The sequence below is a fragment of the Mastomys coucha genome, unplaced genomic scaffold (genome assembly GCF_008632895.1).
Source record: "Mastomys coucha isolate ucsf_1 unplaced genomic scaffold, UCSF_Mcou_1 pScaffold23, whole genome shotgun sequence".
Taxonomy (NCBI): domain Eukaryota; kingdom Metazoa; phylum Chordata; class Mammalia; order Rodentia; family Muridae; genus Mastomys; species Mastomys coucha.
The window spans coordinates 74,767,230-74,779,547 of NW_022196906.1; the positions used below are offsets into that span (position 1 = coordinate 74,767,230).

The 12,318-nt window shown below is 37.7% G+C and overlaps 1 protein-coding gene across 3 annotated transcripts in view; it reads left to right on the forward strand.

Moving 5' to 3' along the window:
* Nucleotides 1-12,318, forward strand: part of Senp6 (SUMO specific peptidase 6) — a 90,762-nt gene that overhangs the window by 59,009 nt on the left and 19,435 nt on the right. For all 3 annotated transcript variants that reach the window (XM_031345486.1, XM_031345487.1, XM_031345488.1), the window contains 6 exons: nucleotides 1,642-1,675; nucleotides 1,945-2,139; nucleotides 4,051-4,277; nucleotides 5,963-6,072; nucleotides 6,155-6,271; nucleotides 10,853-10,972. In XM_031345486.1, the coding sequence (XP_031201346.1) occupies nucleotides 1,642-1,675; nucleotides 1,945-2,139; nucleotides 4,051-4,277; nucleotides 5,963-6,072; nucleotides 6,155-6,271; nucleotides 10,853-10,972 (803 nt within the window). The remainder of the gene's footprint in view (nucleotides 1-1,641; nucleotides 1,676-1,944; nucleotides 2,140-4,050; nucleotides 4,278-5,962; nucleotides 6,073-6,154; nucleotides 6,272-10,852; nucleotides 10,973-12,318) is intronic.

The window sequence follows — 12,318 nt, forward strand, 5'->3', positions numbered from 1 at the left end:
TGTGTCCAGGACTTGCTATGGTAGGAGAATTGGGTTCTGATGATGGCAATTGACCTTGGTTTGTGTTGGTTTTTTTTTTATGCTTGCCCCCAGCCATCTGGTTAACTCTAGTGCTACCTGCCCTTGCTAAATCTAACTGGAGCCTGTCCTTCCTGTAATCCTGGTTGTTTCAGAACTCCTCAGAGTCAAGCTGTCTCTGTTCCTGTGATTCTGGGATCCTGGGATCCTGGGCTTGTTAGATTACCTGGGAGTGTGGCTTTCTCTGTGTGTTGTGGGACTGGCTGCAGAGCTTGTGTCCAAGGTCTGCTCAGAACACTAACCCAGACAGACCGGAAGGAACCCGAGTCACTGGGCTGGTGGAGTTCCTGTGTGCCTGGTCAAGCTGGTCCCAGTTACTCCCAGTGTTGGGACAGATGTAGGTTCCTGCTTACCTCTGATCCTGGGTGTGTAGATCAGGGATTTTTAACCACTAACATTTAAGAAAATATTCTACATGAACGTTTCTAAAATATGAACCTCCTTTGGTCCTCAGCATTTTAGAATTTTGGTTAAGGAACACGTGGTCTGTGTTTGCTTCTCATGTATCTGTTTACTGCTGTGAATATACCTTATTCTTCAATGCCTATCAAAACATTTGTGTCCTCTTTTGATTCTCTAACTTCTGTAAACATTCAAGATTACTTGACTCAGGTTTATTAATTAGGCTTAATGTCAAGTGCTCTCTACATTGGAATAATTAAAAAATTAAATCATTTTATAACCACCAATAATAATTCAGGGAAAGAATGTCAGTGGTGCTAAAACCAAAGATATTCACTGACTTTAAGTATCTTTGCTGGACTATTTAGTACTAAATGGACAAATATGGAAGCAGAGCAAAAAGCCTAGCAGTGACTGCTCAGGTGGTGATTAATAACATGAGGAGAGGCAGCCTGGCACTGCAGGGCCATAGCATGGGGTCTCAGCACATTGTCCATATGCTACTTGCCCTGAAAATGTTTGGATTGGATTTGGAGATGAGGAAACCCCTCTCATGATTGCATGGTGTATACAACTTAGGCCTCATAAAAGCCATGTCCTGAAGAATAGAGAGACAAGTTTGTAGTATGGACACCGTTGGTATTTGCTGTATAATATTGACAGAGTAATGGCTGACAGAAAGTTAAAACAAGGATTGATGAAAATTCAAGTATAAACTGTATATTGAAGTTAAACTTGCTCTCTTAGATTCGCTGATGATGTTTTACTTGTGTAGCAGATGTGCTTGTCTTTAGGAGCTTCATGCTGAAGGCTTTAGGGATGAAGTAATGACTGCTGCCTGCTTTGGGGCTTTTTTTTTTTTTGAGTAAAAATATAATTTATAAACAGTGATATAGTAGATAACTGAAAATATTAACAGTTCATGAATCTAGGAAATGAATGTTGAGGTAAATGTTCACTATAATATTCAAGTTCAAATAGAGGAGTTTTTGTTGTTGTTTTGATATGGTTGTGGATAATTCATCTTAGATTTAAGCACATGGTATATGACTCAGTTTTTCTGACCTTTGTATACTTAGGGACCATATATACCATTTAGAATATATAGAACAAAAATGTCAATAAGTCTATCAATACTAATTTGTCTTTCTGTTTTTAAAGTTTTCTTTAGAGTCAATCAAGATACATCTAGATGGTAAGCTACTTTTTATTTGTTAATACACTATATACTGATCCATTTTTGTAGTAATTTTTGTTTAATTGTATAAAGGGCTTCATATAATTTTATTTTGCAATGCAGCTAAGCCTAATATTTTAGAGTTTTGGAAAAATTATGTTTTATAAATGCAGTTAAGAATAGTATAGAGTATAGTAAATTATTAATTTTAAGCTTGTATTTCCTCCCTACTTGGTTTGTCATCTTAAAAATTTGCCCTTTGTTTGTTTTTCTCTGTTTCCCTCTAGCACCAGAAAGTGATCCTGTAGAGATTATTTTAAATACCTCTGATCTAACTAAATGTGAATGGTGCAATGTCCGGAAATTACCAGTAGTGTTTCTCCAGGCAATACCATCAGTTTATCAGAAGCTGAGCATGCAGCTACAGATGAGTAAAGAAGATAAAGTTTGGAATGATTGTAAAGGAATAAACAGGATAACAAGTAAGTTGGGTGGACAAATTACAGATAAGATAGGTTTGCCAGGTAGCAGAATAGGAGTGTTACAGAAAGTGGAATGTTTTATTAGTGCACCATGAGAAGTTGAAGCAATGACTTTTAGGTCAGTCAGTACTTATTTCATTTGGTAGGAATATAATTTCCTAACTGTAAATGGGTACACCAGCCTCTGAGGAAAGGCCAATAGAAAGTGGAAGGGTTGAAGATAAAACCTGAGGTTGCCCATTTAGAAAGGTTGCAAAGTGGGCTAAAATTCCAAGGATCTGAAGTCTGTAACACTGAAGTAAAATGAATTTCAGTGATGTGACTGCTGAGTTAAGTAAAATTTGAAGGACATGGAAGAGGTCTTTTTATTCCTTAAATAAATGTGGTTCTTCAGTTTGTGCCACAGCAGCACAGCTGTTCATGTACTAAGTGCATTTGGGGCTGGGGAGATACTCTGGTGGTCAGGATCACTCACTGCTCTTGTAGAGGATGTGGGTTTGTATCCCAGCGCCCACATGCAGCTCACAATTATCTGTAACTTCAGTTCTAAAAGGTGTAACACTCTTCTGGCCCCTCTATGAGCACCAGACACACAGTCCTACACAGACATACATGGAGGCAAACACACACAAACAATAAAAGTAATTTATTTAAAAAAAAATATGTTTGGCATTAATTGCAGTTGAGGCTTAGCGTCGAGTAGATGCTAATATAGCCGTAAAATGTACACATTAGTGAACAACAGCTTTGCGGGTCTATTATGTGGAGGTAATACTATGTGCTTGGCTTTCTCTGAACCAGCCTTGGCAGAAATATAATTGCTAATTGATATGTTTTAAGATTATGATTTAGTTTTGATCCTTTCGGAATGGTGGTTCTGAACTTTCCTAATGCTGCGACCCTTTAGTAGAGTTCCTTATGTCATGGTGAACCCCAACCATTATTGTTGCCACTTCATGACTCTTAATTTTGCTACAGTTGTAAACCATAATGTAAATATTCCATATGTAGGATATCTGATATGTAACCCCTGTGGAAGTTTGGACTCATCAGTTGAGAGCCATGTTTTAGAAGTAGATTGTTTTTGTTTTTTAATAGCTTTGTTAATGGACTACTTTAGATCTGGTTTCTTTGGTAACGTTTCTGAGAAATACTGCCCATTTTTCAGTACCAGTATTGTGACTCTCCGTGTACCAAATACTGTTATGGATATATATTCCAGAACTTGTAATCATCTAGAGAATAATTGGTTGTTACTTTTATCTGTATACAAGTGCTCATGTGCATGTGCACACACAGATAAGGATACCAGAGGTGGTCAGCCTCAGGTATTATCCAGCTTTTTCTGACAGGGTCTTTATATACATACATACATACATACATACATACATACATACATACATGAACGATGAGTACACTGTAGCTGTCCTCAGAGACACCAGAAGAGGGCAATGGATCCCATTACAGATGGTTGCGAGCTACTACATGGTTGATGGGAATTGAACTCAGGACCTCTAGAAGAACAGTCAGTTCTCTTAACTACTTAGCCATCTCTCCAGCCCAAGACAGGGTCTTTTACTGCTCAAGATTTATCATGTAGGCTAGCCTGGCAAGAAGGCAAATCAGCGATTTTGCCTGTCTTCGTCTCTTTTTATGTGGATTTGGGAATCAGACTCTGAGAGTCTTTCTCATGCTTTGGGGCAAATGCCTTGGCCTTTTTTTTAAAAGAGTGTTTCAGTATTCACTGTGTAGCTCAGGCTTTCCATAAACTCTTGACAACCATCCTGACTTCACTTTACAGGTGCTGGAATTAAAGACACAAGTCATCATACCCATTATTTACCTGTTGGTATACTTTAAAATTGTCTACTTAATCTGGTCAGTCTCATAGCTATATTTATTTCTTTTCAGGTTTAGAAGAACAGTACATTATTTTAATTTTTCAAACTGGCCTTGATCATCAGGCAGAAGTGGTCTTTGAAAGTATCATTACTGACATTGGTATAAGGAATAATGTTTCCAACTTTTTGACAAAAATTCTTTTTGAAGAAGCCAATAGCAGACTTGTTGCCTGTACAAGAAACTATGAAGAGAGCATCAAAGGAAACTGTGTGCAAAAAGAGAGCAAAGTGAAAACTGTAAGTATATTTTAAAATCTTACCATAATATTAATAGTTGGGTAATTCTGTTTGCTTTTTGTAAGGGATCAAAACCCGGGCTTCTACTATGTTAGGCAGACACCTTGTCATGAGCCACACCTTCAATAATAATGAATAATTTTAAAGCGAAATGTTTAAATATTGTTCATTTTAATGTTAGACTTCAAAAATTCATTTTAAAATTAAAGAAATTTAAGTTTTAAAACATGTTTTGGATCTCAGTTAGCTCCTTTTCACACACTCTCTGTTTTCTTTTTCTCTGTCCCTCTCTTCACACTGTATTCACTGCTCACTCAGATAAATTGTTACCCTGTGTCCTAGTGCTGAAGTTTAGGTCCCCTGTGCACAGTACACATTTGTTTTAACATAGCTGACAATATTGGAAGTAAAGAATACACTCTGACTTTATCAGTCTGCATGCAGTTCTATAGAAATGCCTCAGAGTTCGGGAACTCTCAGACTGCTTGCTCACAGGAGCACTGTACCATTTGTACAGCAGTTCAGTTTTGCTTGTTTGAGAATTGCTCAGTTTATTTGAAATAAATCTTTCAATCTGGCTACAAACTTAAATGTGGATGGTTCAAGGCATATTTGATAGGTTTTGTTTGTTTGTTTCAGGGTCTTATTTATGAACAAATGGCAGGCTTGCCGTCTTCTCTGTAGCTGAGGTTCTAGCTAACGTGTGTCCCCCACACTTGGCTAAAAACTTTGTTTTTGTTCATTTGTTTTGGTTTTCTTTTTGTCTTTTCTAGTTGTTCTTAAGTTGATTCCTACTCTGTAGCTCTATATAGCCTAGGTCTTACCATAGACTAGGCTAGCCTAAAACTTTGTAATCTGCCTATCTCCTACCCCCACTTCGAGGACTGGGATTAAAGGCATGCCTGGCAAACTTCTTCCTCTTTTAATGCTCTCCTGGATCAGTATTCTGTATCTCCGGTGAGCTGTATATCCAGCCCCAAGACACAGTCTTGATAACCGAACTAAATGTTGTACATGTGTGGGAAGCAGGGAAGAGGAAAGAGGGAAGCCTTCCTCTTCTTGCAGAGATTTTAAAAAAGCAAGTGCAGTGGACTCAGGTTCTCCTATAGTGAGTGTTTGTTTAGCTCACTGAATTGTATGTTGTTAGCACCTATGCTCCAGCTCCCACAGACTGTTTAGCCTTTGCACTAAGTTAGGGTTCCATTCCTATCAGGGGAAAAACAAACAAAAACAACAACAACAAAAAACAAACCAACTTTGGGATTTGTTTTATTTTAACAGTTCTTCAAATCTTACCAGTATGATTCAGTATGAATAATAAACATAAGAAACTAGAAAACCCAGTATAATATATTGTCTGGAAGCTACTAGTGAAACTAGCCTTATTCCTAGCTTTTGTAGCTTTATGTATGTAAGCACTGTTCATACTTTTCTAGATTGTTATTTTCAGGCTTGCTTTGTTTGTTTATTTGTTTTTGTTTTTGAGGCAGGATCTTGCTATGTAGCCTTGACTACCCTCAAACTCACTTTGGAGACCAGGCTATCTGCAGCTTCCAGTGAGCCTGTCCAGTGCTTAGGTTATAGGTGTGCATTCTCCACTGAGACGCCTCTTCTGCCTTGGACTTGCTCTTTTTATTAAAACAATTTCCCAGTTAACCTCGCAAATTGGCTATTTTTTCTGCCAGGTGTCCTTTGAATCTAAAATACAACTTAGAAGCAAACAAGAATTGCAGTTTTTTGATGATGACGAAGAGGCTGGAGAGAGCCATACAATCTTCATTGGCCCTGTAGAAAAGTGAGAAAATTCTTTTATATTTTCAGTGCTTAAAAATGTTTGTTTCTGTGTTAAGTAATGTTTTCTTTTTCTTTTATTGTAGATTGATAGTATATCCACCACCTCCAGCTAAGGGAGGCATTTCTGTTACTAATGAGGACCTGCACTGTCTAACTGAAGGAGAGTTTTTAAATGATGTTATTATCGACTTTTATTTGAAGTAAGTTAGCTGACTTATTTAATAAACCTGACATTCTGCCATTGCATATCTTTTTAAATCTGCTTTCTAAAATCAGACTTTTGATTAGAAATTTCTTTTACTGCCATAAACTGTGACACTTGAGAAGAGTAATCTTCTACTTAAGTATTCTTTCTCTAATTTTGTTTTGTTATTTTTAAAATGAGAATAAGCTCTTCCAGGGGTACTGAGTTCAATTCCCAGCAACCACGTGATGGCTCACAACCATTTGTAATGGGATCCGATGTCTTCTTCTGGTGTGTCTGAAGACAGCTACAGTGTACTCATATACACAAAAATAAATAAGTAAATCTTTTCAAATGAGAATAAAGGGTTGTGAGAATTGAATGAGGTACTACATTTTAAACAGTAAGGATGTGCCAGCACAATTTTCATAAACACTATCTTACTATGTGTTTACTGGTATGTATAGTGAAAGGGCACATACATGAAACAAAATAAAACTCAGCCTCCTTATATCCAGGCTGGTGTTTCCTAATTCCTAGATATTTCAGCATCTCTTAACTCAGAGTGTGTTTTGAAACCTGGTTGTTCAAACCTGAAAAATTAATTTAATAGCCCAGTAATGGAATTCACTTTACACTTTGAGGGAAAAGGCATGTAACTTCTGCTCCAGGGATCTTATATCCTTTTCTGGCTTCCAGTGGCCCCGGCACTCATATGCAGACAAAATAAAGTATAAGAAACATATAGCTCAGCTTGGCTTGGATAGGAACACTTGGCAAGCATGCATGAAATCCTTACAGCTTTTATGCCTAATTGTTCTATAAAATTATTAGAAAAGAGTGTTAAAATCTCTAGCTTGCTGTTCTTTCTTTTTATTTTATTTATTTATTTTATGTATATGAATACACTGTAACTGTCTTCACACACACCAGAAGAGGGCATCAGATCCCATTATAGATGATTATGAGCCACCATGTGGTTGCTAGGAATTGAACTCAGGACTGACTGCTCTTAACTCCTGAGCCATCACTCGAGCCCTCTAGCTTGCTGTTTTTAAGCCACCTGTATTTTAGTAAAATGCTTTTATACCTTAGAGAATTAACCTTTTATCATTACATAATATCCTTCCTTCTCCCTGATCTTCCTCCTCTTGAGTCAGCTTTGTTGACAGTGTTGATGTTTCTGTTCACTTTCATGGCAAACACTCCATCCTTTTATTTTTAACCCTTTATGTAATATTTTGGAGTTACTACTACTGCTGTTCCTGCTGCTACTACTACTTCTTTATGACAGAATCTCACATATCCCAGGCTGGCCTCAGTCATAGTGTGTAGCTGAGGATGACCTTGGAATTGTGGTCTTCTTGCTGGCTGGGATTGCAGGCATGTACTACCATCCTTAGCTAGAAGCTATATGCTTATATGGTGTTTGGGGAATAAACCCAGGACTTCATCACATGCTAAGAAAGCTCTCTGCCAACCAACTTACCCCTGCTATTTTTGTTGTTTGTGTTTCATACTAAACAATCTTAATTTTTTTATGTCATACTAAAATATTTATAATTTATAATCTTGACTTTATTCAGTATACATATTTATAGTTAAGCTTCCAATTAAATTTTATATAATAAGCCTAATATAAAACATGCAGTTAATAAAGGAAATATAGGAAAATATATCCTACTTTAAAATTTTTATTTATATCTCATGATATTTTAGAAGTTAAATAAAAGGATAGTTCTTATTGTTCTGTGAGAGTTTTTTTGCTTGTTTTAAGATTTAGGTTTTTTTTTTTTATTTGTGTGTGTGCAGTCAGCTATGTGCACAGGTACCTACCAAAGCCAGAAGAGTGTCCCAAATCTCTTAGAGCTGGAGTTACGGGGCCTTGTGAACCAACCAAGTAGTTGGTGGGAACTGAACTGGGATCTTTTGATGGAAGAGCAGGAAACACCTTCAATTGCTGATCTCTCTCCGCCCTCTTGTATTCCTTGTTTGAGAAAGGATTTGGGGGCTGGTTCAGCGGGTGAGGCTACTTTCTCTGTAAGCAAGAGACCTCAGCTTGAATGCTCAGCTACAAGGCACATCTGCCTTCATTGTCTGTGACCCAGTACCAGTGGAGGGTGAGCAGAGACAAACAGAAACACAAGTCTTGGTCCTTAGCCATCAAGGCCAAAAGAGAGTTATAGAGGAGGATTAATATCTTTTAAAGCCACGGATTTGGGAGCTGGAAAGGTGGCTTAGCGGTTAAGAGCACATGTTATTTTTGCAGAAGACCCAGGTTCACTTTCTAGCACCTACATGGTGGCTTACAATTGTCTTTGACTCTAGTTCAAGGGGATCCAGCGCCCTCTTCTGGCCTCCTGGGGCCCCAGGCACACACATAGTACACAAATAGGTAAAATACACATATACATAAAATAAAAATCTTTTTTAAAAGTATGGATTTGTCTGTATATCAGAAGCTTAGAATTTCCGTTTGCTTTTTATTTATTGGGTGACGGGTTTTGAGGGAGCATCTTTCTTATACCATGTCAGTTTTGGGTATCACACTCAGGGTGTCAGGCTCTATCCATGCCTCTATTTGCTGAACCATGTTGTTAGCCCAGAAGAGGTTGTTTTGGGTGCATGTGTGCGCGCATGCTTATGGTTTTTTTTCCCTCTCTTTCTCTCTTTTTTTTCTCTCTCTTGTATTTTGGAGACAGGGAGGGCCTTGCCTTGTCTGCCAAGCTGGTCTCTGGTTCACAGCAATCCTCCTGTTCCAAAAATTGGGATTACAAGTAGGAACAATCACACCTGACTTGACAGATTTCTTAACCCACAAGTACCTTATCCCCACCCCTTTTGAATTATACCTTTGTTTGTTTAATTCAAGTTTTAGAGTTTTTGAAAGTCTCACTCTGCAGTGTAGCCTGCCTGGCATTGAACCTGGACTATAGCCCAAACAACCCCAGAGATGTATACCTCCTATCCCCTCCCTCTCAAGCATGAAAAACTGTAGTCAAGAGTGACAATGAACAACTCAGTTGAAGTTTTCAAAAGTACCTTTTGGCCAGCAAGAGCAATATGGGTTTCCTTTTAGGTGTAGCTCCAGCCTTCTACCTACTTTACTGTTAGGAATATTATTGTAGAAATCAATAACTGATTCAAACTGTGTGTTGAGGGGATTATCTTTTACTTTTTTTTTAAAGATTTATTTACTATTATAAATGAGTGCATAGAAGAGGGTATCAGATTTCATTATGGGTGGTTGTGAGCCACCATATGGTTGCTGGGATTTGAACTCAAGACCTTCAGAAGAACAGTCAGTGCTCTTACCCGCTGAGCCATCTCACCAGGCCCTATCTTTTAGTTTGTAATCCTTTTGTAGGGCCCCCTGAGCTGCCTCAGTATAAGAATTCTTTCAGGTTGTATCTTTTTTATTGAAGCTTGAGCTTTGGGCCAGAGAGAGAAAGAGCTCATCAGATGATGTTCCTTGACATGTACCATGCCAGCCTGCCAACTAGAGTTTGATCCCCAGAAGCCACGGTAGAAAGAAAGCACTGACCCAGCAAAGTTGTCTCCACATACATGTTTTGGCATGCACGTTGCTCGCCTCCAGACACATCATCATCATCATCATCATTTTAAAAAAAAAAAAAAACTTGAGCTTTGAAATTACCAAATGGTATAAAGTAAAAAGCCTTTGAGGATAACAGATCTCTTAAGTATTTTATATTTCTGTGTAAGATTTCACAAGACTTTCATACTATCTTATCAAGAGAATATGGCCATAAACCTCATCACCTAACTTCTGTCACAAGTCTGAAACACTAACACATCAATTTATCAAATTATAATTTCCCTCGCAATATAAGGGATCATGGATGTTTGTCTCCAGCACAGTAGCAAGAAAAACAAGAATGTGTTTTAAAAAGACTTACTCATTTTCCAAACCGGTGTCAGCCGTACCTTTCTTCCCAGCCAGTACCTTTTCATGCATGTCTTCTCCCTGTTGTGCTTCCCCTTTCCTTCTGAGAAGGGAAGCTCCCTCTGGGTGGATTCTTACATCCTTAGTTCATGTGTATGAGTGTTTGCTGGCATGTTTGTGCACCACGTGCATACTGGAAGCTAGAGTTACAGATCGCTGTGTAAACCCAGGTCTTGGCAGAGCAGCACATGCTCTTACTGCTGACTAGCTTCTTATTCTGCATAATATTCTTAAAATTCTTCTTCGTTGTCCTGTTTATGGTAGCCATTTCTTCTGCTGAGTATCATATCATATATTTTATTTTTCTATTCATTAGTAAATTAGCATTTCTGCCAAGTTTTTTACAGTTTTGATTAATGCTTCTATGAATGTTTCTAGAAATTATTTCTGTATACTTATTTTCTGGCTTGAAGTTTATTTTAAAGCATATCTTTCAAGTCATAGTTTTAATTCTAAAAAAAGAACACACTTTAATAATTGCCTAAAGATATTTTGGTGACTACTACATCTAGTACATTAAATAAACGGTATTTCTAATATAGTGATTATCATGGCCCAGTAAGTGACTATTTGTATATTGAGTGAACTGTGATCTCTTATGATATATTGGGTTTTTTTTCCTTAAAACAGATACTTGGTGCTTGAGAAACTGAAGAAAGAAGAAGCTGACCGAATTCATATATTCAGTTCTTTTTTCTATAAACGCCTTAATCAGAGAGAGAGGAGAAATTCTGAGACAACTAATCTGTCGTAAGTCAGAGTCTTAACAATTCCTTTATTCTTTGATATGAGATATCAGGACGTTTGTGTCCTGTGAGTAAAATGCTGTAGTATTTGCATTTGATCTGTATATATTCTTTCACATACATTATTTCTAGCTTACTTAAAATGTGGTGTAAATATTAGATATCTGTGAAGCAGTGTTCTTCAGTGTGATGTCAAGGAGAACGTTGTTACATGGTCTTACATGGCTAGACTTTTCCTCAAAAATATTTTCTCAATATTTGAATTCACGGATACAAAATGAGTGCCTATGATGATAATTTAAAACAGAGTCCAACAAAAGCCCCACAGATCTCTGTGTTTACATCCTTATTTCTTGATTCTTCTACTAGGAATAGCGCACAGCTCAGGTTCATTTATTCTGTATGGATAAATACACAGCTGTCCTGAAATATTAGCTGCCCTGAAATAATCTTGCACTCATTTAAGGGGATAACTTTAAAAAAAAAATCATTTTACTTCTGTTGAGCAACATCTTTTATTTCTGTTTGTCTCTCAAAATAATAACATTAATTATATCCTGATAACTTCAGAATACGTAGAATTCTGAGGCTGTAGGTCTAATACTTAGAACAGTGGAAGACTCATTTGTGTTTCTTAGATGGTGATGAACCCATTACTGTTGTGCTTGGCTCTAAGTGTTCCCTTCAGTGATGCTGAGACAAGAAACATGAACCTGTTTTGTTGTCTCTTGTTCTCTTTGTGGACTGGGACTGAGCCAGAGCCTTGGCTTGTACTAGGCAAACTAGTGCAACCTATCACTGAGCTGCATCCCAGCCCTTAATCTGTACATTTGTTTTGGTCTTGGTTCTTTTTTTTTTCCTCTCTTGAGACAGGGTTTATCTATGTAGCCCTGGCTATCCTAGAACTCTCTATGTAGGCCAGGGTGGCCTGGAACTTACAGAGATCCGCGTGTTTCTGCTTCCTGAGAGCTGAAATTAAAGGTATGTGCCACCACTGCCTAACATTTAGTCTGTACTTTTAATAAGCTCTTAGAATGACTGTTTTCAGACAAGTTAAGGAAATTCTATTCTGCTATCACACCTGAATTCTTCACAGCGGGCATTCAGGTCTTACTCTTGGCTTTAATTGATCAAAGATTCAAGAGTTGGTACGTCATCTTGTAACAACACTTGAGTTGGCGTTGCTATGCCAGATATAAATTATATTTTCTACTATTTAAGAATTTCCTTGCTGGGCAGTGGTGGCCACCCGGCTTTAATCCCAGCACTGCAGATTTCTGACTTTGAGGCCAGCCTGGTCTACAGAGTGAGTTTCAGGACAGCCAGGGCTACACAGAGAAACCCTGTCTC